At 43.1% G+C, this 25,486-nt stretch overlaps 1 protein-coding gene across 1 annotated transcript in view; it reads right to left on the reverse strand.

Moving 5' to 3' along the window:
• The window catches only part of DNAH11 (dynein axonemal heavy chain 11), a 299,590-nt gene that overhangs the window by 131,930 nt on the left and 142,174 nt on the right, over window positions 1–25,486 (reverse strand). Inside the window, exons 48-54 of the mRNA XM_084618686.1 lie at window positions 23,225–23,327; window positions 16,124–16,363; window positions 13,042–13,203; window positions 11,097–11,290; window positions 7,820–7,982; window positions 5,014–5,137; window positions 4,046–4,188 (exon numbers count right to left, since the gene is read on the reverse strand). Of these exons, the coding sequence (XP_084474812.1) occupies window positions 4,046–4,188; window positions 5,014–5,137; window positions 7,820–7,982; window positions 11,097–11,290; window positions 13,042–13,203; window positions 16,124–16,363; window positions 23,225–23,327 (1,129 nt within the window). The remainder of the gene's footprint in view (window positions 1–4,045; window positions 4,189–5,013; window positions 5,138–7,819; window positions 7,983–11,096; window positions 11,291–13,041; window positions 13,204–16,123; window positions 16,364–23,224; window positions 23,328–25,486) is intronic.

Genomic DNA, 25,486 nt, shown 5'->3' on the forward strand with positions numbered 1-25,486 from the left:
TTTTATTCCATTTACCCCCTTTTATTTTACTCCTAATTAATTGTGGCTCACATGTAGCAATTCAATTTCCATCATGCTTGGCACAATGCTTCACTTTGCTATAGCTATGATCTCGGTTTGTTTATTTCTTTGTGTGGCACGGGGGGGGGGGGAAGGAAATGACTATTTCATATTATAATGGAGATTTGATTTGCTGTAGTCACTCTGTTTTCCCCAGTTGATCTAGTTTATCTACAGACAGAGGGAACACCCCTCTCATATTTACCTCAGATTCCTCTACCCATAACTCACTTGTACATTTATCCTGGATAGCACTTGAGAATGTGTCAACAATAATAAGCTTTGAACCAGAGTTGAGTGAACAAAAATAGGATACGAGGTTCTGTTAGAGAATCTCAAAAGTATGGCTGATTATCTGAACTTTTTCATGCCCCTTTTTCATGCCTCCTCTCCTCTGTGATCTTAAAATAAGTTCCCCTCTCCTCCATACAGCCCCCCTACTTTTCTGCAACCATGCAGTTCAATTATAACACCAAGTTGTATTTATTACACCTTTCTATGTTGCAAAACTATGTTCCAATCTCATGAAGCTGTTACTTCTTTCCCACTTAACTAAGGGTATGGCTACACTGCAAACGTAAGTCAACTTATGTTAGGTCGACTTACAACTACTGCAGTAATTACTGCAGTGGTTCATGTCAACACTGCCCTTCTTCTGTCGGTGGTGTGTGTCCTCACCAGGAGTACTTCCACCAACTGAAGAGGGGCAGTGTTGGGGACTGAGAACCTGGGCTCTCAGCTACATGCACTGCTCCCCCCAGGAGCTGGTCCACCCCCGGGCTCCCAGCTCCCCACCAGGCTGCAACAGGGCTCCCAGCTTCCATTCCCCACTGGGAGCCCAGGGGAGCAGCAGCCTGCTCCCCACAGGCAGCATAGCAGCCACCGGGGTGGCTCTCAGCTCCCCACTCCATGTCAGGACTTGCAGCTCCCTGCAGCTGCCAATAGGGCTCTGGGTTCCCTTCCAGGAGCACACCTGCTGTTGGGGCTCTCAGCTCCCTGTTGAGTGGCTGCTACGTTCCCAGTGGGAAGCAGGGAGCTTCAGTGCAGCCGGGCTCCCAGTGGGGAATGGGGAGCCAGGAGCCCGGGCAACAGCCTGGCTGGGACTGGGGAGCAGGCAGGCGCAGCTCTGCTCCAGGCGGGGAACCGGGAGCCTCTGGGCTTTCTTGTCAATTTCACGGCTCTAGCATGGAGCCATGAAATTGACAAAAATGACAACCAACAGCCAATGCAAGTAACCTGCCGTGTCTACACGGACATCGCATCAACCTAACTACATTGACATAAGCCCTATGCCTCTTGTGGAGGTGGAGTTATTATGTCAGTGTAGTAGGGCATTTACATCGGCGGGAGCAAGTCTGTAGTTTGTACACTGACATAATTAGGTTAGCATAAGCTGCCTTATGTTGACCTAATGCTGTAATGTAGACCAAGCCTCTGTTCCTCACATTCATGCAGATTTCATACCCAGCTTTCTGAGTACCTTTGATGCAAGGACAATCAAAATCCAAAGTCTTGCACACACTGCTAAGCAGGAGCGACTCAGAATTTAACAGTTTCTCAGTCTTCCGTCCCAACTAGTAGTTTCTCTCCTTTCTAAATGTTAGGCACAATTACTTTTATGGTATAATAATTACTTTTGATGACCTATTTAATTAAACCTGTGGAATTATGATTTATATTGCACTTTTGGGGTGCAGATGCTTTTCTACCTAAGCTTACTTGGTTTTTCCACCTCAAAATAGCTCACGAGTATCTACAAGGTACTGTACTTTTTATGCTTTCTTTTAACTTCCTCATAGCATATAAATTGTGGCTTTATTGAATTAGCTACACATCCCACCTGCTTTCCAGTCCTCACACACAGAACTTTTTGAGATTTTAAAATGTACATTCTAGTAACGTGTTCTTGCATTTGCTCTGATGTAGCCAACAAATTACCACCAGTGCTTATTTTGGTGACCTGTAGGCAAGGGCCTCAGAATGCCAAAGCATTTCAGAGCTAATTTCTACAGCAAATGATGAAGATAATTAAGGAGACAGGAGGTGGGAAAAGTGAGGAATGAACAGTCATGGAGGAGAGGAGGGGAACTGGTTGAAGCAACAGTAACCTTAACAAAAGTTGTTAGTATTTATACCAGCATAAGCAGAATTGGTGTCAGCCCCACACTTTAATAGCAGCATTGTTTTGAAGCTCCAAATAGAATAATTTTGTTGTTCTTATCCTGGCATTTTGCTTTTTACTCTTGCATGTTTTGTCAAAAAAAGGGCCCAGATTTAATCTGAAGTCCAGATTCTACTCCCAGACCTAACTAAGGTACAACATAAGCAGTGTTTACAAAGAAAACAGGGGCTTAATCTATAGCATTGATTTTAGTAAAACACTGAATAGTAAAGAGATGTTTTTACCTTCATCATTAAGCTTGAGGTTCAGGAATTGATTGAAATACTTAATGTATTCTCTTTTATATCTTATTAGTCTGTGTTTACACCACAAATCTGGGGAAAGGAGGTAGAGGAGGAGGAGGAGGAGGAGGAGGAGGAAGGTCACCCAGCAATAACCATAAGTACATACAGATATCTGTGAGTGTGTTAACTCATGAATTTTATGTCTCCTACAAAACAACAAAATCTCTAGTTTGCAGTCTTTGCGATATGAATAGATACCCCCTGTTGTTGTCTCCAGAAATGGTAATTTGCACAGTGTGAGACCTGCAAAATGGTGGCAAGGTAAGAGGCATTTTGAAAGCAGGTTTTTAAAAAGGCCTTTTAAAAATAATGAAATCATAGGAGCAATCAGAGGGGTACAAAGGGAAGGGAAGGGAAGGGAGAAGATAAAACTGAGGAAGAGATATACAGGAATTCACAGCTTTTTTCCTCCCTTCTTAAAAAAAAATTGCATATGAATTTGATGTTCATGAGCCTGAGAGACTAACAACACTAACTAGAGCTAGATATCAAGTGGGCAGCTATTTTCCCCTGATGCACTTGAAGCCTGATGATCAAAAGTAGCAGAGAATGCAATTCATACCAGACCCTCCCTATGCCTCCCAGAGACCAATATCCAATGTTCACCACAGTTCTGGGTTAAAGAAAAAATCACCAGTGGAGGACAGAAGTGATGGCAATAGAAGAGGAAGGCAGAAGACACAAAAAAGCAGCGGAGAGTAAGTGGATGTGAAGAGAGGTGAAAATTGGTTAGAGATCAGCTTAATCCCTGCAGTACAAGAATTTATATCCATTTCAATCCAAAACTGCTGCTTTTTTTTTTAAACAGTTATAAAAGTGGATATTCTTGTTATCTGTATAGATGAGATGTAAAATTGAGGTGTGTGTGACCTTCAAGCTTTTAAAGATGCCATGACACTTTTCACAAGAGCAAAGTGGCTGGCTTCTGTTTTCCAGTTTCCAACATGGATAACTATGTTCTGTCTACATAACATTTCCCCGACACTAGGTTTCAATAGGATATGGCATTCTTCTTCACATCCTACCCTAAATTGCTTTGTAGTGTTGCTCTGTTAAACAGCTCCAACATTTTACCTATAAAACAACTGCATTATGATAGGGAGTGAAGGGGACTCTAAAGTGAAATTTTAATCACTAGTGCAAATGCTTCCTGCAGGCATGATTTACACCAGTGCAGCTAACCAGTAGTTAGAGTCCCAGTATTGATAAGGCCTGTATCTAAATACACTTGCATATACTGTTACAGCCTAGTCCAGCTCCCAATAACTTCAAGACAGATTTAGGGAAGAATTAGGTCCATAGTTTGTAACCCGTTTGTACGTTACTTTGGGATCTTTCTGCATGAAAGCCACTATATAAATGTAAGCTCATTGTCAAAGGCATTACCCATGTGGAAATGTGCATCTTTATGTGTAGCATCCTGGATTCTAAACACACTCGATAGCATATTCAAATAATCCAATTTTCCATCACCAGCTGCTGGTTTCACAAAGTTTCTCTAGCATGTGATTTTCCTTACTTTTAGTTGTAGTCGTATTCTGTCCAAAAAGAATCTCCAACAATTTTCTTTGGTGTCAGTCAGACCCAGGCTTCGGACTTCATTCCTAATTCCTGTAATAATGCCATCCATATCTTCATTGCTGAATAGATCTGGAACTTCTCCTGCATAACAGCATAAGGGGGACGGGGGCAGGGGAGAGAAGAAATCAGAAAAGTCCTAAAAAGCAAGAGTCCAAACTATTAACTAAAGTATGTTTTATATGATCTAGCAGCAGGGACTACCTTCTTGTCCTGTCTGTACAGATCCTAGCACAGTGGGCTACTGGCACATTACTGGGGATCCTAGGTGCTATGGGAATAAACAACAGCTAGTGCTACCCAGACATTTTTATCGAAAGAGAGAATTTTCTCTCAAGTGAAAAAAAATTCTGTGTTTTACTTCTACAAACCATGAAGTACATTCATGGGTGTGCTGTCCTCTAAAACAGTAGCTCTCAACTTTTTCCAGACAGTTACCCCATGTTACAAGTGAAAAAGAGTTTCAGGACTCCGCTCAAGCTATAAAGAATGTGATGCTGGTCATAACCTGCCCTCGTCCTGTTTGTGACCTCCAAATTCAGAATCCGTACCCCAAAATATTAACAGAGCCCGATTCTCCTCTCTCTTACACTGGCAAAATCAGAATAAATGCATTTATATCAGTGGAATTACATCAGTGTAAAATGACATCAGCGAAGAGAAGAATCAGGGGCATGAAGTCTACAATCTATGAATTACATGACCTTGTTATTAGCCTTCTCAAGGGGGCACTGATTCCTTAAGCAAACTAGACATAATACTCAAGTTGGCTGGGTTTAAAATGGCTGCTTTTGAAGGATTCCCCCTGCAAACATCTCAAAGACAAATAATCTCTCTCTAAAGTTCACTGAAACCACAGATCGTTTGTCATTGGGGAAGATCTTTCAAGAAATGTGTTGGTCTAATCACCTGATGCCAACAAGTCATTAATCAGCACAAGAAAGCGCTCATCTGCAACATGGGCATCTGTCAGCAAAACCACAGTAGGTATGCTCTTGGCTCCAGTCTTGATGTACAAATTGGCAAGATCTACCTGTAAGGAAAAGAGGCAATCATTCATGGTTTGTTAAAGTGTTGATACAGTGGGGGGAAAGCATGAAATGCATGTAATTGACAGCAATGCCTCGTTGCCTTTACAATTTATTTCCAGCTTTTTAGCTTGCCACATTGCATCCAAAGGGAAAAAAGCAGGTTATCTCCAGTTTTTGACATCTGATGACAAGAACAGTGGCTTTGACATGACCAAGTGGTGGTGACGAAAACAGGTTGCTAATCAATAAAAATTGCCTCCTAATATAGTGAAAACTGATATTGTAACACCTCTGCCAAGTAACTCCCCCTCAAGAACAGTTGTAATTATGCTAATAATATCTAGGCATCACACAGAAAAGCCAGCTTAATCTTTTTGATCGGTTTTCTTATTGTATCTGTTGTACGCAGAATGCAAAGGGTTTTTTGTTTGTTTGTTTTGCTAGGAAGAGCATTGAAGGATTTCGTTGAGAGAGGAATGGGATGTTATTGTTATTTGTATTGCGATAGCACCTAGGAGCCCCAGTTATGGATCTGGATCACATTGGGCCAAGCATTGTACAAATATGGAACAAATAATTTAGAAAAAGAGAAGACATCACCTGCATCTGAATTTGATTTCTTTTGTGATATAGATGATATACCATGCCAGTTGATATGCTCAGCCCGCCATGTGGTCCAGTCCTAGGGAGATCTTCTGGCTTTGACCGGGATCAGCAGGTTCCTCTCCCCTCCTCAATCGTTTAGGGCAAAAGTTCATCTGCTGCTACATCTTAGGCTATGTCTACACTGCCACACAGCCCAAACTGTGAACTGCAGTTTACACCAAAATGCTATGCTGTAACTCCCCCTGTGTGGATGCTGCAGGCGTGAACTAAGGTTCCTAGTTCATCTTAACATCATCGTCATTGAACAGGATGTCAACTAGGAACCTTTTGGTTTCCTCCCATGCTGTCCACATGAAGGAATCACAGCACAGCACTTTGGGGCAAACTACCCTTCACTCCCCGGTAGTGTGAACTGCAGGGCAGTGTAGAAAAGCCCCAAATCTTCACTTGAAGCCATTGTCCTCCAATTCTGACATCACAATTAATTGTAGAAATGATCAGGAAGTCTAGCAGGAGATGACGACTTCAGGATACAAGGATTATTTCACACAAAAACTGAATACAAAAAAACAAATGGCTCTATACTTGAAATCATTCCTAGCTAGAATGCTTCATCGGGGGAAGGGATAGCTCAGTAGTTTGAGCATTGGGCTACTAAACCCAGGGTTGTGAGTTCAATCCTTGAGTGGGCCATTTGGGATCTGGGGCAAAATTTGGGGATTTGTCCTGCTTTGAGCAGGGGGTTGGACTAGATGACCTCCTGAGGTCCCTTCCAAGGCTGGTATTCTATGATTCTGTGATAAGGTGGCAACAGTAGCTCAGTGAGGTCCAAATTCTGCCATTACAATCTCCATGCAATCCCCTTAACTTCCAGGTGGTTTCAAATTAATATTCTTCAAATAGGGAAGAAAAGCAGCATAAATATATACACTCTTGCCATTCACTATAGGCAAAATCCCCTGCCTTTTCTATTATATGCTTGCAAGGTTCTATGGATGGGAAGTAGAGCAGAACCATATGCAGTGTGTTTTCAGCCTTCGTGTTGGTGCTGGGAAGGATGGCTTGGGGGAGAAGTGTGCACTGGAGCATATTTTACTGTTGTACCTCTCCTTTGCACTTAGTAGCCAATGAAGCATATGCTCTGGTGGCTTGATCCTGGTCCAAACTGGCAGATAATTTTCTATTGGGGCCATAATGCACCAGCCAGGGTCATACACAGACCCTCATCTAGCACTCTGGCCACTAGGTTTGGAATCTTCACTTGCTGCTCCACAAGGAATGTGGGGGTGAAGAAATTCTATATAACCTCTTCCCCATTAGTGCACATAGGAGTCAATCCCCAAGGTCCTCAACAATCCAGCCCTGATCCAGCAAATCACTTAAGCACAGGCTTAACTTTAAGTATATGAGTAGCTCCATTAATTTAAATGGCACACATGTAACAGAAGACAGAATTTTGCCCTGTTTTATTCCACTTAATGAGCTTACAACTGATCAACAAAAACTAATAACAAAGGGGATAATTGTAAGTACCATAGTTTTTACCCATATCGTTGAAGCTTAGAAAATAGCTACCTTTGGGGCAGGGGAGGAATTTCCACAGGATTTAAGGGAAACTACCAAAATACTGTACAATATGTAAATAGACAAAAAGTACCCTTCCACCTATGATTTCTCTGTTGAACTAAAGAAAATTTTAAAAGCACAGCTGAAAACCATAGGAACCACAAGTTTTGTTCCAGAAAGAAGAGCTGTGAAAATAACTGATTTTTCAATTCACTAGCCAATGAAAAAAACAACCAAACACAAAATTAATTTAGGGTTGACCCAAAACAAAATTATTTTAATTTTTCAGAGAACTGAAAAAGTTGAAAAATATTGGTTCAAGCAAAATACTTAATATCTTTTTCAGGTCTGGGGGTATTTTTAACCTTTTTTTGGTCTGAAAATTTTTGGCCAGCTCTAATCTCAAATTGTAGTGCCCTTCCTGCACTCTTATCGTCATTATACAGGTTCCAAACAGCAACTTCTCAAAGTCACTAATTCTTAGGGGAATCAAACAATATCTATCAGTTTACCCTTAGGTCCTGGATCCCATAGCCTTTCTTCAGCATGATCTGGAACATGTCAAGGGAGCTGATGTATGCTGCCAGCCTAGATAAGCTTTGTTTTCCACTACCGCCTACTCCAATAAGAAGTGCATAACCCCGAGGGGCTTCCAAGATACGACTAATGCGGCATCTGAAGATGGAAAAATGAATACAATATAGAATACAAGGATCATATTAATTCAGTTTCTAATTTCCCTGGATATGTAATGTAAGGCTGTAACTATTTTTGTGTTAGGGTGCTCCTGACCTCCATATACATGCTATCATCATTTCATCTTTCTATTGACAACTTTCTCCAATATTTGGAAATCTTGATAGATAGATGAGATTAATCTTCCTTGCCCAAATAGCATAGATGCAGCACCATTCCTCCACCTGAGTTCACTGGATGTACAACCTTTAAGGTGACCTCTTGTTCAGCAACATTTTAAAGGCCTAATCAATGCCTACTGAAGTAAAAAGACTTTCATTTAACTTCAACGGGCATAGATCAGGCATTTAAGAGCACATTAGGCATTTAGTACTAGGCGATCTGGACCACCAAGACAAAGGGATTACAGTAACTCCCCACTTAACGTCCTTTCGCTTAACTTTGTTTCAATCTTACATCCCTGCTCCATTACCGGACATGTTCATATAAAGTTGTGCAATGCTCCCCATAATGTTGTTTGGCCACCTGCTTTTTGCATGCTGGCAGCCCCCTTATGCGCCTCCCCCCCCCCGCGCCTGCTGGCGGACCCCACAGATTAGTGCCTTCCTCCTGCTCCCCCCGCCTCCTGCCTGCAGCACTCAGCTCATTTGTGGTGTTCAGGAGGCAGAGGGGAGGCTGCACGCCACATCCTTGCTCCTCCCTCCAGCCTCCTGAATGCCGCAAGACAGCTGATTGCTGCGGGCAGGAGGCGGGGGGGAGCAAGGGGAAGGTGCTGATCCACGGGGTCTGCCGGTGGGTGGTGCTGGGGGGAGGGGAGCATAGGGGAGCTGATGGCGGGGGTGACAGCCTGTTTAATACCTGTATTAAATTGCTTGTTTAAAATGTATATAATGCCTTTTGTCTGGCAAAAAAGTTTCCCTGGAACCTAGCCTCCCCCCCCCATTTACATTAATTCTTATGGGGAAATTGGAGTTGCTCAACATTGTTTCGCTTAAAGTTGCATTTTTCAGGAACATAACTTCTACATTAAGTGAAGAGTCACTGTAACTAAATTTTGCTATAGAATCACTTCATGAAGACATGTTTGAAGATCAGCCCTCAATTTACACCTGGCATTTTTTGCTTAGAGTTTAAAGAAAGAACTTGACTAGTCACCAAACATCCTAAGCCAAGGTGATATTAAACCACAGATCAAATTCTCAGCTGAAGTCAATGGAGCTGTGCCAGTTTACACCAGATGAGAATTTGGCTCAGAATAACCACGATTTAGTTTCATGAGGATCTGTTGGAAGTATTTTGATCAGTGCTTCTAAGAGTTAAAGAGAAAACAGACATGTTATAAACAACAGTCTAGGTTGAGCTAGTAAAAAAAAAAAAAGGACAAAAAATTCATTATTTAAAAAAATCGTGAAAATTGTCTTTTGAAATGTCAAGATTTCAGTCATCTAATTCTAGGGTTATTTCTGTTCAATATCACCATAACAGAGGTGTTTTAAGACACCTTGACCTTTTGCCTCACTGAGAACCCTAGACATGGTGTGATACTTTTAGACATTGTCATCACACCGGATCTTATCCCATTCCAGAAATCATTCCTGACATCTATTCTTGAGTGGAATCTTTTGAATTAAGCAGTAGAAGGGGATCTGTGTCTAATAGGGATACCTCCAGAAAGGAGAGCAGCAAACCTGTTAAACCAAGACTGATACGTTGAGCTCATGGGCAAAGCTATCCTTGTCAAGCCTCTACATTGATTGGATAATTGATTCGTAAGAGTATTAACAATAGGGAGGAAAGTTTCAGGGGCTGCTGCTCTTGAGGTTCCCAAAGAAGCTCCAATACTTTGCCTGACACGCAGGGACGCTATTTGCTGTCTCTAGACCTTATCCGTGAGAAGTTAATAGGCTACCAACATTTCAAGAGAAGCCTTCGGCATTCTGATAATCACTTAAATCTCCCAATCACGAGAACTAAATCTACAGCCCTCAAGAAAAAAATCCATAGGATTATTTTTCTAATTTAAATTTCTGCTTGGGCAGAGATTTCCATTTTAGAAGTTTTGTCTCCAAAAACAATAGGAACTGCATTAGTAAAACTAAGCTTTGTCAGCAGGGATCACTATAACTCCCTGAGAATCATAGCGTTGCACATTAATTGCGAGACTGGGTATATTAGACAGAATTTAAATGGTGAAAAGTAGAAGCAATTTGAGTTTGTGAGCCACTGACTGCACAGAATCCTTTCATTGGCTCCTGAAAACAGAAACACTGCTGCCTCTGTTGCCAGTAAACATAACTGCTGCAGTTTAACTTGGATTTCAGAAACTGCACTGCAATTTTTTTGCCATGCTGGATTCCAATATACAGTCCCATACAAAAAAAACAACAACAAGATGGATATAGAGTACATATTAGTAACCTAAGGGTAAAACATATTACAGGTTGTTGTAAGTATTACAAACCAAGGAAATTCAGAGTTCAGATTCTGCTGACAAGAAATCTAGACAGGTTGAGGTATGGAAATGTGCAGTTAAGGCTCCCAAAAAAACCCTAAGCTCTGCCCTGTAGTGACACCATACCATAATCATAAGATTTTAATATTTGTGGTACCAGATTAGATTAGCCTGATTTTTAGAGACTATTGATGTTTTTCATATTTCCACCCTCTCTTCCTTAAATAAAAGGCTGACACATACTAAATTTCTCAAAGAACCCATTTTTAAAATTATTTCAATGAATAAATTAATGGGTTTACTTGTAATTTCTCAGAAAAATCATTCTGTACTTAAAGGGTAAAACAAAGAGGTTGAATCTCTGCTTTACAGGTAAACTGGAACTCAACCTTAATTAGAGTCTTGACCTGCATTTCCCTAATGGTATCAGTGATGTTCTCTTACCCTGAACACTGCTGGATGGTCTTCTCAATATAATCGTTTTATTAAAAATGCTGCTAACCTATAGTGTAAGTGCTTCTACTTACCAAAAGAGGCACTTACCCAATAGTTCTCTGAGAGCAGTATCTCCTCTAAACCTGACTGTATGGGCTTTGCATAAATAAGTCTTTAAATGGGGCTTTTTCAAAAAGTCTACTTACACATGCTGCATGGCATCCTCAAATAAAACTAAGTTCATAGAAGCATTAAGCTCATTGTAGCTTTCTAGCGTCTCTGTAAGTATCTTCCTCAGTATTTCCCATTCCTTGACAGGCATGTAGCGAGGGTCGGCTACCCCATTTGCAAAATGGCAATAAATGAGCGGGTGCTGGAGCAGAATGTGATCTTCCACACCCTAGCAAGTAGGGAGGAAAAAAAAATGTCCAAAAACATAGGAAATGTCGTACATTTAATGGCTGGTCCAACCGTTCAGCAAAAGCCCACAATACTGCCAAATAGATAGAGAGTTTGCTGGAAAGCTTCAACTTGAAGTTGATCAAAATTTTTTATTTGAAACCTTTTTTCTGAAAATAATTCACCTTTCTTAATTTTTTTTGCAGAAAATTTTCATGTTTTTCTAAATTTTCCAATTTTTCAACAATAAAATAAATGAAACCCTCCAAGGCCCAAAAAGGTTTCCAATTTTTAGTTGTCCCCCCCAAAAAACTACCTGTTTTTCTTCTTCTCACTTCTTTTTCAGTGGCAAAATGTCAAGGGGGAAAAGCGCGTGCGTGTGTGGACCCAAAGTGTCAAAAATGAAAAATGGGTTTGTTTGTTTGAAATTAGGGGGGAGGGGGGAGTTGGGGTATTTTTGGCAAAAAATTTCAAGAAAAAACTCTTTCCCTCCCATGAAATACACATGCATTTTTTGACAAGCTCTATTTCAGATAGTCCCACAGCCTTGTCTGATAAAGAATGGATATATTTCAGAGTAACAAATGTTTTTGAAGAACCACAGCACTATATAGTTAATTCACACTTTGGTATAGGCACCAATATACCCATTTATTCAGAAAAAAACTACAGGCTTTAATATCCAGCTATCGTATCTTGCTGACATTTTGCTGCATTCCCAGAGGAATGTTATGCCATGCCTGATATAAAGGACAGCATCAGATACACATTTTGTTTGTTGTACGTGCCATGTTAGACAGGGGGAAAAGTTGTAGAAAAGTTGAATGAAAGTGTTGTTAAATGAAAACAAAATAAAGTAAGAGGAAAAAGAATATTCCTTGTAACTGCATTGTAAATCAGGCAAGAATTTAGCCCAGAAAATCTAATCTGAAACCATAACCTGTATTTATTTGCAAACCTTGTTTACTGTGCATCTAATTATTGTTTATTTTCTGTAAGATTGGCTTATATTTATGGTATTTGCAAATGCCCAGATGACAAAACTATATGTTGTTATAACTAAGTGATCTGATACCCAAATAAATGCCGCAATTAAAAACTAAGTAATAAAGATCATTTTGTTTTGCACTAAATAGTTGCATACGTTTTGTTAATCAGTCAAACTGTTGGAGGAAAACTCTAATGCAAAATAAAAAATTAGTTTCACAAGGAAAAAGCTACAAAAGGTATTAAATAAATATATTTTTATCACAGTTATGATAAAAAACAGATCAAATAAACACCATCTTGTTACCTCAAATACACTCAACTACATGAAGATTCATGTCAGTGAGAAGGTCATTGCCTCCATTTTAAGGACAGCCTCAAGTGTTTGCTTAAAGTTGCTAACAGTGAAAATCACAGCTAATCACACTTGAGTGGACAACTATAGTCAAGAAGAAAATTATTACCATCTTTGCAGAGACCAGAATTAATGATATCAGACTGAAAAAGCCTTACTTATTATGGGCATTAGAAAGCTAGTACCCACTACCACATCAATCAGGTGCTTACTTTTATTCGACAGAAACCCTGCTAGCAGATGACGTTAAAGGGAGTGTGTTGAATCAGCACATTCACTGGCTGCAATTTCTTGTGCTACAGTATGGTACTTTTGTGGTGATTTATAGTTGCAGTAAACTTGACATATCCCTGAGAAACTTTAATTTAATCAACATTGCAGAATAAGATATTTCCAGTCTATGGCCTTACCTCAAAATACTTGTGTGCAGTGTCTATCAGCTTTTTATGAAAGAAATGACAGTCTTTTGGTTCTACCAGTTTATCTCCATAAACACGTGAAGACTCATGAAGCCAAAGACGAACAAGATCGGTTGGTTGCCTTAAACACTCAGGTGTAGCAAATAAAATTCCCTAAAAACAATACAATACAGCCACATTTTAAAAAATTCTGTCACTCAGCAGCAAAAGTAGCCGAACTCTAGAATTCCAGTCACCTTCTGCTCCTTTAGTTCCTAAAATATGAGTCACCTAATTTCCCTAAACTGCCCTACCATGCTCATTACATTTTCTTTTTCTCAGAACTTGATTGTACTAATTGATATATATAATTTGTCTTTTGGACTGTAAATTCTTGAATCTGCATTCAAGTCCCTTTGCAGATTAGCAAGTGTTATGGTTTATCAACTCTGTGAAAAAATTGAATCCATCATCAAACAAACATTCAGTAGAACCTCACTAATCTGCACTGAAGAGAAGGCCATCAAGTGTGGATCAGTGAGGTGTGAGCACTTGGTGCATGGCAGGATGGAGAGGACAACTAGGAGCCGGTTATAAATAGCCCTGTTTCAAGGCATTATTGAGGAAAATCTGAAAGGGGTTGTCTTGGCCAGGAAGAAAGACTATTTAGAATGTGTTAGTTGGTTGAGTTGAAGCCATAAATTAATTAATCCAAGTCGAAGGCTTCAACTCAACTAGTTAGCATGCACTAAAGTATGACTTTAAAATAGTATACACTATTTTAGAGTGCTAGCTAACTATTCTAAAAATAACACCTTTTTATCATAGTCAAGACAAACCCAAGATGACACAGCACTCCCTTTTAAGTCTGTGTGGAGTTGTGATGGGGCACTCACCTCAGGAGGGCCTCCTAGCAACTGGGTGTGGTATTGCAGGACTTTCCTGCCCCTGTCACACTCTGTAAGTTGTTGACCTAGCTTGGTAGGCCTTCAGTGGCTCAGTCCTCTGGCCAAATCACATAGTCAGGATGAACCCCTTCCGGGGTAGCAAAGAGTTCAACATGCTGTCAGCCCTCACCAGGGTCTTCAGCCCCATCTCTAGGCCCTTTTTATCCAGTCCTTTGGTTGGGCTTTTAAAGGAGCCTTTCCCTCTTCTTGGGGCTTAGGCCACTTTGCCAGTGACTGGCAGGGTGGGCGGGAGGAGGTGACCCAGGCCCATCTTCTACTCTGGGTCCCAGCCCAGGGATCCTGCGTACAGCAACCATATACTGCTTCCTTCACTTCACTGCTGCTGTTCGCCAGGCCTTTTCCCATGTAGTTCTCAAATTCTCTTCCTCCTTGCTCAATGCAAGTACCACCAGAACAGATCTTCTGGTTCTCCCTCGAGTGCCTGTGACCAGCACAGAGCACCTTTCCCTGCTCCTCTGGCCCCAGCCAGGAACTGACCTGCTCAGACCATGCAGCTCCTTTTATCTGAGCCTGCTGGGTCCTGACTGGCAGCTCCTTCCTGGGGTGGGGTGTTGTAAGACCAGGGGGCTTCCAGCAGGCGGCCAACAAAGGCCTGGTACAGTCCATCATTGGAACATATCACAAGTGTTGGACCTGCCTCAGCACAGCAACAGAATCTCACTAGTCTGCGAGCTGGAGGCCCGGCCTACACCAAAAACTAAGGCCGACCTAGGGATGCTCAGGATGAGAAAAAGAATGATGCTCCTGAGAGATAAAGTTAAACTGACCTCAGCCCTAGTGTAGGCACCACTAGGTTAAATGGAAGAATTTGTCCATTGACCTAGCTGCCGCCTTTAATGGGGGTGGATTTACTACAGCGATGGTGGCAGGTGTCTGTACTACAACGACATAGCTGCAGCATCGCAGCTGTGCCACTGTAGTGCTTGTAGTGTAGGCATCCCCTTAGTATTTCAGTGAACTGCAAATACAAAAATCCATTTTTAGTGTGCATTTGAAGTTTACAGAAGTGTGGGTTAGTGACGGTCCCCTTAATATTTCCATCACTACTCACCTCTTTCCTGCCTTCTATTTAATTTTTCAGACTTCCAGTCTTGAGCACCTCACATGAGAATTATTCTCTCATGAAATGGTCTATGTGAATTATTACTGGAGTTTGCAAGTTTTCTGATTCACTAAAGAGAATTATTTACACCAGTATACCAAGACTTAAGGTTTTCCTTGTTACCTTAAATGTTAATTCTCATTCCAATAGGTAAATCATAGCCTGTGGTTTTGGAAGTTACAATTAGTGCTACAGCCTCAAAATGCTAGGTCCTAAAATTCTCCTTCTGTATTTGTACAAGGATGAAAGCCCATATATTACGTCAGACTAGAAAGCACATATTAATGGGAAAATGTATTCAATACAAAAAAACTAACTACTTTCTATTTGAGAAAGATTTTGATGACATATGCACAAAACACTCGGAATTTGCATCCTTACAAAAGTGCGTGTATTGTGGGGACTGGTACCCTCTCCTTTCTGAGGGACCAGACCCATGCAGAAACCCCTCCCCCCTAAGAGGGAAACCCTTCCCCCCTAAATGTGGGTTGGTTAACAGAATATTCCAGGGAGGAGCATCACTTCCCTCCTGCAACCCATCCCACAAAAAACTCTCAAGCTAGCAGGAGCTAACACAGAATCCAGTTTTTGCTCTGGACTCCCATGCACTGTTTGAGACTAAGGAATGGAGAAAACAGCCAATCTCTTTACCTCAGCCTCAGTCCTCCACCCTTCTTTGCTTCCCCACCTTCTAACCTTTATGTCCCCTCTCCCTTTGTCTTTTCGTTTAGACATTTCCCTCCCAGCAAAACCTCACCACCACCCCCAAAATCATAGACTTAACATGATGTTTGCAAACCATCACTCTGAGCATTACATCCCTTTCTCCTGCTGTCTGTTTTGTCTATTTAGATTGTAAACTCTTCAAGGCAGGGACTATCTGTTACTATTGGGACAGTGGCTAGCACAACGGGGCCTTACTCTTGGTTGATCCTAGGCACTGTATAATAAACAAATAATAAATAATAATAATAATAATAATAATGTGTTATGCTTAGAGTGAAAGTCAGTCTATGATACAGACCTGGAAGATGTTTGAGAGGTCTCTTAGGTTAAAGATGTAGTGGAATTTAACCGCGGTTGGTAGAAAGTTCTGAACCATAGTTTGATGAAGCCATATTGCTCCTTGAATCATGGCTGGAGCATTCTTTAACACTGATGGATTAAAAACATGCCTCTGGAAGTGGAAACCAAGGATCTTGCTATAGATGGTGTTCAGGGCATCAGCAGATGGGAAGTTCAGAGCAAACACTGTGAAATGTCTCTGAAAATAAGAAACAAAATAAGATTTTTATTATTCTGAGAAAAGGCAGAAGTGAAGTCAAGTCAATGACCACCTGATAATTCCAACAGACTGAGGCAAAGAGGCTGACTGCTGTGTGCCATTCAGGGTATGTCTACACTGCAGCTGGGAACAAGCCTCCCAGTCTCGGTAGACAGACTTGCTTTAGCAAGGAACGAGCTAGCGCACTAAAAATAGCAGTATGGACGTCGCGACTTGGGCTGCAGCTCAGGCTCTCAAGCCTAGGGGTTGGTTGGGCTTGAGAGCTTAAGCTGCAGCCTCAGCCGAACATCCTCACTGCTACTTTTACTCTGCTAGCTCAAGTCTACCTAGGCAGGCTGGGAGGCTCACTCCCCGATGTAGCGTACACCCACCCTCAGAGGGACGACAAGGGAGCTGGTCGTGGTACTCTGCTTCTGAGACTACCTGTAAGTTGGCCCCAGCCATGATGCTCTTGTACAGCAGTCCCCAACGGCGGTCTAACTAGGACTGGCCATCTGCCAGCCAGGGAGAGCTGTGTACTCCAGTCACGGCCCATTCCCACCCCCTGTGCCAGGGACTGCAGTAGATTGGGGCTGTTATAACCCTCCCTAACCCATGGGGGTTCTGGCTACTTTACACTCCCTTTGTGCTACACGAGCAGCAGACCAGAGAACATGGCCCAGGAGTTTGTAAATTTACCTTATAGGAGCTGGAGCTCTTTGTGACACGTGGTATCTATGAGTATTCATGGCAAGTGTGCACACCCTCCGAGAGCCTGAAACCAGAAACTCTTCAACAGCAGTGTCTTTTAGTCCTTGCCTGTGCTCCCCGTTCCTCGTGCTCCAAACCAAGAGCAAATGGGGTAGGCCGGTGCAGATCAACTGCCTTTCCAGTTCCTACTCTACCATACATAACCCTAGTATAAGGATCCAAAGCAAAGGGGAAGGAGGGCAGGTTGTGAATATCCATGGGGACCACACATCTCAAAGAACTCCCGTTAGTTTAAAGTAACTAACTTTCCTTTCTTTTTCAAGTGCTGGTCCCTATAAGTATTCACTGTGGGTGTCTCCCAAGCAATGCCTATTGAGGAGGAGGAGAGGAGGTGCTCTGCACCACTGTTCACAGGATCACTGAACCCAAGGAAGCATCTTAAACAAAGCTTGAACCAGGGCATAATGTCTAGCCATCATATGAATGGAATCCCATGTTGCTGCTTGACAGATCTCCAAGAATTGAATTCCTTGTATGGAAGCCACAGGGGCAGCTGGAACTTTGAGTGAATGAGCCCTGACATACTGAGGAGGGGTTTCTGGACGTTCATAGCCGACAAGGATGCAGTTGGAAACCCATTTCAAGAGTCTTTCGGAAGAGAGATTGCCAACTGCAGGATCGTAGTGAACCAGAACTACCTTGGCCACTAGGGATATCAGGATTACTGCTGCCTTGTTCTGCTTGTGCTTTCAGAGGATGCAAGGAAGCAGGGGGATGGAAAGCAAGGCATACGTCAATGAGTATATCAGGAAGTTCGACCACTCTACTAGAAGGCATCTCTATTGGAACTGGACCCCTAGGCATCTGAAAAGCAGTAATCTCAGTATTTCCAGTTGCTCTGGGTTGCAAAGAGATCCCAGGATGGAAATCCCCACTGCTGAAAATCTGCTGGATCACCAAAGAGTGGAGTTCCCACATATGGTTCTTGAAGGGACTGTCTGCAGAGACTGCCTGTTAGGGAGTTCTCTACTCTTGGTAGGCAGACTGCAGAGAGGGTGGATACCCCAGTTTCAGGGCTTGATTGCATCTCTGCAGAGTGAGGAGGATCTTGCTCCCCATTATTTGTTTATATAACAAAGAGAGGTCATATTGTCTGACCTGACCCAGACATCAGAGGACCTGATGAAGGGTAGGGATCTCTTGCACAGTTCAGGTATTACCTGAAGCTCAAGAAGGTGGTTGTGCAGCGTGGACTCTCGTGGAGTCCAGGAGCCCTGAGCTGTGCGGTCACCCTGGTGCACTCCCCATGCCAGCAGGGAGACATCTGCCATGAGAGTCTTTGTAGGTGGAGCGGGAACAAAGGGATCCCCTACATGTTGGGTCGCCCTCAAAGTTATATAAGTATGATAGAATTATAATTATGTAGTAGTAGAAATAAAGACAGACAAAAGAGTATATAGGTATTGTAAAAAGGTATGAACATCAGTTCCATGCTGTTGAATTTCACTCTGTAACAAATGCAAGGCCAAAGTGCTAATTATTTCAGGTCGGTACAGGACAAAGAGTCTGTGCTGGAAAGTGATAAGAACTTTGAGGAAACAATGCTGTTCTTTAAAACAACCCCACGGGGGCCCCTTGTCATGCCTAAGTAGCTGAGAGGCTGAAGGAGAGCACTCTGGGCCCACTGTAAAGCACAGCAATCTCCTGTGTGCTGGATAGTCTCTACATGAAAATACACATCCTTTAAACAGAGGGCCTCAAACCAGCCACCTTCATTATAGCAGCCAGGACAGACATTCAGCTGTCTGAGGTTCAGGATGGGTCTCTGGCCCTCATTCTTTTTGGGGATTAGGAAGTATTTGGAGTAAAAGCACTTCCCCCATGTTGGGAGGGTATAGGTTTTATACCCCTAGCTGGATTAGGGCAGCCACCTCCTGTTTGAGTATCCTCTAATGAGAGTGGTCCTTGAAGAGGGGTTTTGGAGAAGCGGTAAATAGGAATCTGATTGTGTAGCCAGCTGGCATGATATTTAAGACTCATTTTTCCAATGTGATGCAGTGCTACATCAGAAGAAAATGGGCCAGGGAGCCACCGAAGGAGGTTGAAAGGACTGGTTGTGCATGGACTGGTTGATGGCTCTGAAGCATCTCATCAAAATGTCTTCTTGGTAGGCAGCTGGATCTGAAAAGAGGATGCTCGTGGGGCAGTGTGTTTGGTGTGCTGTATCCTGTAGTATTTCTTTATGTACTCAAAGGCCCTCTGAGGATAGAAGGGCTGAAGGGCCAGTAGGTACTATGAGATGGCAGCACACGACGGTGGCACAAGAGTCCTTAAAAGAATGAAGTTACTCATCAGTATTTTCACTAAATAGGTTGTTACCCTGAAAAGGGACATCTTCAACTGTCCCCTGGGCCTTCTGTCCCCAGGGACTAGAAACAAGAGGCCCTCCTCCTAGCTATAGAGGCTGCAATGCTGCCGCATCAAGCGATGCTTGGATGGATGATCTTGCAACCAGTTTATCTTCACCCAGGATGGCCTGGAATTGGGGCCTGCATTGTTGCAGTATTTTACTGGTGAACTCTGTTTGTTGTAATATATGACATCGGTGCCTGGTAGTTTGCAATATGGAAGAGTAGGCTGGCTGATGAGATGTTCTTTCCACTGAAGAGATCTTGTCCTCTGACAGCCTTGTCCAAGAGAGTGGACCTGGGCTGGTGCAGCCTGTTCTGCAAATGCCTGGACCATGACAGAGTTCAGGTTAGGGTGGAACAACAAAAATTCCACTCCCTTGGAGGGCACAAGTACTTCTCTACAGTTTTGGGGGTCACAGCACAGGTGGCTGGTGTGTGCTAAATAGCTTTAGCAGGATCCATTGTGGCCTCATTGATCGGGAACACCACCTTGGAAGGAGCTGTAGAGTGGAGAATGTTCAGAAGTTTAAGGATGAGATGCTGAATCTCTTCCAGTGGGATCTCAAGGGTGTCCATGATCCTCCTCAAGAGGTCCTGGTATTGTCTATAATCCTCCAGGGGTGAAGGAGAGGCTGGTGCCACCACCTCAACTGGAGATGAAGACAATGCTGTCAGTGGATCCAGTGCTACCAGTGCAACGTGCACCGATGCAGACTAAGAGCCCGGCAAGAGCCCAACCCTTGTAGGCGATCTCTATGAAAATCAGGATATGAAATCTCACTTGGTGCTGGGGAGAGGTAGAGGAGAAGTAATCCTCTTCTTAGAGGACTTGTGCATGATTTCTCTCTTTTTATGAAAAAAGAAAAGGAGTACTTGTGGCACCTTAGAGACTAACCCATTTATTTGAGCATAAGCTTTCGTGAGCTACAGCTCACTTCTGTAGCTCACGAAAGCTTATGCTCAAATAAATGGGTTAGTCTCTAAGGTGCCACAAGTCCTCCTTTTCTTTTTGCGAATACAGACTAACCCGGCTGTTACTCTGAAACCTCTCTTTTTATGACTATTCCTCCTTACTCTCCCTCATATCTCTGTTCAGAGGAGTCCTTGGGTTTACTGGAGGATTCCAAGCTGGAAAGTGTCGGTGCTGGAGGGGCACTAGCTAGACCAGGGGAAGGAACACTTTTTGGCTTGAGGGCCACATTGGGTTTCCGAAATTGTATGGAGGGCTGGTTAGAGGAGGCTGTGCCCCCCCAAATAGCCAGGCATGGCCCAGCCCTGCCCCCTATCCGACCCCCCCTGCTTCTTGCCCCCTGATGGCGCCCCCGGGACTCCTGCCCCATCCAAACCCCCTGTTCCCTGTCCCGACAGCCCCCCCGTGAAACCCCCACCCCATCTACCCCTCCCTGTCCCCTGACCTCCCCTGGACCTCCTGCCCCTGACTGTCCCCCACTGCCCCATCCAACCCCTCCTCTCATTCCCGACTGCCCCCCCGGGACCCCTGCCCCCATTCAAACCCCCTGTTCCCCGCCCTCTGACCGTCCCGCCCCCTATCCACGTCCCGCCCCCGAACTCCCCTGCCCTCTATCCAACCACTCCCTGTCCTCTTACCGCACCGCCTGGAGCACTGGCAGCACTAAAGCCAAGCCGCCCAGAGGACAGGCAGCCATGCCGCCCGGCTGGAGCCAGCCACCCCACTGCGCAGCACAGAGCACTGGGTCAGGCTGGGCTGTGCAGCTGCGTTGCCCGGCAAGAGCTCGCAGCCCCGCCGCCCAGAGCATTGCGCCAGCGGCGCAGTGAGCGGAGGCTGCGGGGGGAGGGGGAACAGCTGGGGAGGGGCTGGAACTAGCCTCCTGGGCCAGGAGCTCAGGGGTCGGACAGGAGGGTACCGTGGGCCCGATGTGGCCTGTAGTTTGCCCACCTCTGATCTAGAGGTTCATATTGATGAGATGGGGGTGGGAGCAGATCCAAAATGGGTCTCATGGAGAGGTCCATTAAATCTGAACTCCCATGATAGGGAAAGGAGAGGGAGATATCACACTTCGAAGGAATGTGTGATTCAGGGCTGGTCTTCACTACAGGGAGATAGACACTGCTGCAAATCAGATTTAGTGAAGACCCAATAAATCAATGGCAGAGCACTCTCCGGTCGACCCCAGGACTCCACCTCTCCGAGAAGAGTAAGTGAAGTTAACCGGAGAGCATCTCCCATCGATGCAGGGCAGTGAAGACACCGGGATAAGTCGACCTAAGTTACCTCGACGCCAGCAACGTTATTCACATAGCTGGAGTGGCATAACTTACCCTGGTAGTGAAGACAAGCCCTCAGAGGCAGTTCAGGCAGCTCTTGCGCTGGTCACTCATCAGGAAGTTCTGAGGGCAGGCCAGGCAGGGTTTGAGGCCTGGTGTCCTGGGCATACAAAGTGCTCTGATACACGGGGGAACAAAGGGAACAGTAAACCTGATCCCCAAATTATCTGACTAAACTAATAGCAACTGTCATAAAGGGAAGGGTAATCACCTTTAAAATCCCTCCTGGCCAGAGGAAAAATCCTTTCACCTGTAAAGGGTTAAGAAGCTAAAGGTAACCTCGCTGGCACCTGACCAAAATGACCAATGAGGAGACAAGATACTTTCAAAAGCTGGGAGGAGGGAAAAAAACAAAGGGTCTGTGTGATGCTTTTGCCGGGGACAGAACAGGAATGGAGTCTTAGAATTTAGTAAGTAATCTAGCTAGGTATGTGTTAGATTATGATTTCTTTAAATGGCTGAGAAAATAGCTGTGCTGAATAGAATGAATATTCCTGTCTGTGCGTCTTTTTTGTAACTTAAGGTTTTGCCTAGAGGGATTCTCTATGTTTTGAATCTAATTACCCTGTAAGGTATTTACCATCCTGATTTTACAGAAGTGATTCTTTTTTACTTCTATTAAAAGTCTTCTTGTAAGAAAGCTGAATGCTTTTTCATTGTTCTTAAGATCCAAGGGTTTGGGTCTGTTGTCACCTATGCAAATTGGTGAGGATTTTTACCAAACCTTCCCCAGGAAGTGGGGTGCAAGGGTTGGGAGGATTTTGCGGGGAAAGACGTTTCCGAACAACGTTTTCTCAGGAACCCAGATAAAGTTTGGTGGTGGCAGTGGAAGTCCAAGGGCAAAGGGTAAAATAGTTTGTACCTTGGGGAAGTTTTAACTTAAGCTAGTAAAAGTAAGCTTAGGAGGTTTTCACGCAGGTCCCCACATCTGTACCCTAGAGTTCAGAGTGGGGAAGGAACCTTGACAGCAACTATTTAAAATTTATTTATAGAGTCGATGTCAGTAAGGAACATTAGAAGGCTACAGATACAGAAAGCTTCCCTCCCAGACCGAGAGCAATAAAAAGGAACGAGAGAGAGGTGGTCAGTCTGGGCTGCTTCTTATGGCCTTGCTTTGGAGCATGAGGCAAAGGTGAAAGCAAAGACCAGCAGATACTGCTGTTGAAGAGCTTCAGACACACAGAGCATATGCGCACACACAGGGAATACCCATATGGACCAGCAATCTATACACTTTGATAAAATCTGCTGGTTGGGAGCACAGAGCTAGCTACTATTGGCATCACTGGAAGTTCAAGGCGAGAAGAGAGACTGACCATATTCAAATTAGTGTTTATGTCTGTTGCAATGAAAGGCTAAAATTCTAAACGTTATATCTAACATATTAAATAATAAATATAGGGTTACTAAGATATAGCACTTGAAACCGTACCTGGAGTCGAGGGTTGATAGTGAAACTGCCAGCAGTTGGATTCATACAAGCAACATATTGGCAATTATGTATTTCTTTTACCGTTAACTTCTGCCTATCATACCTAGAAGATGGAAAATATAAAAACTTTAGTTTAAAATGATTGATAATTACTGTCATAGCATCATAGGTAGCATATGGCTTAGTGCTAGTTGGAAGATGGAAATTCTAACATTTCAAAATTTGTTTTCGTCCTGACTCAGGATGAAAAGAGAAATTCCGAAAAAAATTAATTTGAAAACAACAAAATGACTTTAACAAAATGTTTCATTTAGATAATGTTGAAACAATCTTTATATATAGTAGAAACAAAACAAGAACGTCATAGAATTATAGAAATAGATGGCATGTAAGGGACCTCGAGATGTCATCAAGCCCTTGCACTCTGACAGGGCCAAGTAAACCTAGAACAAACATGGCAGGTGTTTGTCCAACTTGTTTTTAAAAGCTTCCAATGATGGGGACTCCACAACCTCCCTTCAAAGTCTATTCCAGAACTTAACTAGCCTTATACTTGGATAGTTTCTCCTAATATCTTCCTTGCTGCAGATAAGCCCATTACTTCTATCTTCAGTAGACTGGAGAACAATTGATCACCATCCACTTTGTAACCGTCCTTAACATATTTGCAGACTTATCAAGTCCCTCCTCAGTCTTCTTTTCTCAGGACCAAACATGCCCAGTTTTTTAATCTTTCCTCATAGGTTTTCTATGCCTTTAGTTTTTTTGTTGCTCTCTTCCGGACTCTTTCCAATTTGTCCACATTTTTCCTAAATTGTGGTGCCAAGAATTGGACGCTGTACTCCAACTGGGGCTTCACCAGCACTAAGTGGAGCAGGAAATTACCTCCTGTGTCTTACATACAAAGTACTTTGTTTTGATTTCGAATTGTTTCAAAATTTCCCCATTGAAAATTTCATCAAAATCAACCTAGTCTCGTGAAACATTCTGATTTTGACACAACTGCATTTTCCGACAGAAAATTGTTCCATCTAAAATATTTCAATCTGCTCTAGCATGATTCTTTCCAATACAGACAGGTCCCCGCACCCAGTCTAATATGGACAGATATAGTACAGTACAATTAAGGAGGTAGCATGAGTGTGGGAACACAATGGGTATGTCGACACTGCAGCAGAGAGAGAGCCTCCCGGCCCAGGTAGACAGACTTATGGTAATGGGGCTTGTGTGGACATTGCAGCACCAGTGGAGACTCAGGCTAGCCACCACAGCTCGGACCCAGGGAATGGGGGCTCACCCAAGTCTCTGCTGGTGCTGCAACAGCCACACAACTATTTTTAGCTCACTAGAGCGAGCTCCACTACCATGAGAAGTTTGTCTGCACAGCTGGGAGGCTCACTCCCACCTGCATTGTAGACATAAGACCCTTTGTAGAGTAAAAGTAGCTAAAATTAGCAGGTTTCATCATAGACAGAAAGCCAAAAATATGCTTGGCACGTAGGAAGAAGGAAGTTGTTTCATGTGCAGGGCACTATGAAAACAGGCATTAAGCATATTTGACAGAAAGCAACAAAAGGCAATAGGTGTGATTAGAAGACCACATCTTGGTTTTTGCAGTATGGCCCAATGGACGGGGCATAAGACAAGGAGTCAGGGAACCTGGATTCGATTCCTGGCTCTGCTGTTGGCTCATTGTGTGACCTGGGCAAGTCATTTAGGCCACTTTTTCCAAATTTAACCCAATTTAACATTGGGTAACTTCATTTTTGATAGCTTAAGTTGGAAAACTTAGGGTCTAATTTTTAGAAGTGAATAGCACTCATATTTTTTAAAAAAAGGCAATAAGAGATGCAGCTGCTCCATGCCTCTTACAATCAGGCACTACATATCTGAAGGCACCCAAAAATTGTTAGGCACCCAAAAACTGAAGCACCCAAAATTAGAGTCTGTTTTGAAAATTTGGGCGCAAATCTCTATGCATCTCACTGGATATAAGTTTTATTATTATATTCAGCATTACAAACAGCACAATATTCAAACATACAATATGTGGTGATAATAGTGTGATACATTACATTTATCTAGTTCCTTTAAACTTTTTCTATACACTCTGCTCATTAATCTATCATCACTGGGATTACAATTAACATTCCAAACCTCTGGCACCTTCCAGCAGCCACCAATTTAAAAGTAATAAAACAAACCAAAACACTTATAAGTTTCTCTACTCAAGAGTAATGCTGCCATTGCAATAAATCCTTT

Source organism: Lepidochelys olivacea (genome assembly GCF_965140295.1).
Source record: "Lepidochelys olivacea isolate rLepOli2 genome assembly, chromosome: 2".
Classification (NCBI taxonomy): domain Eukaryota; kingdom Metazoa; phylum Chordata; order Testudines; family Cheloniidae; genus Lepidochelys; species Lepidochelys olivacea.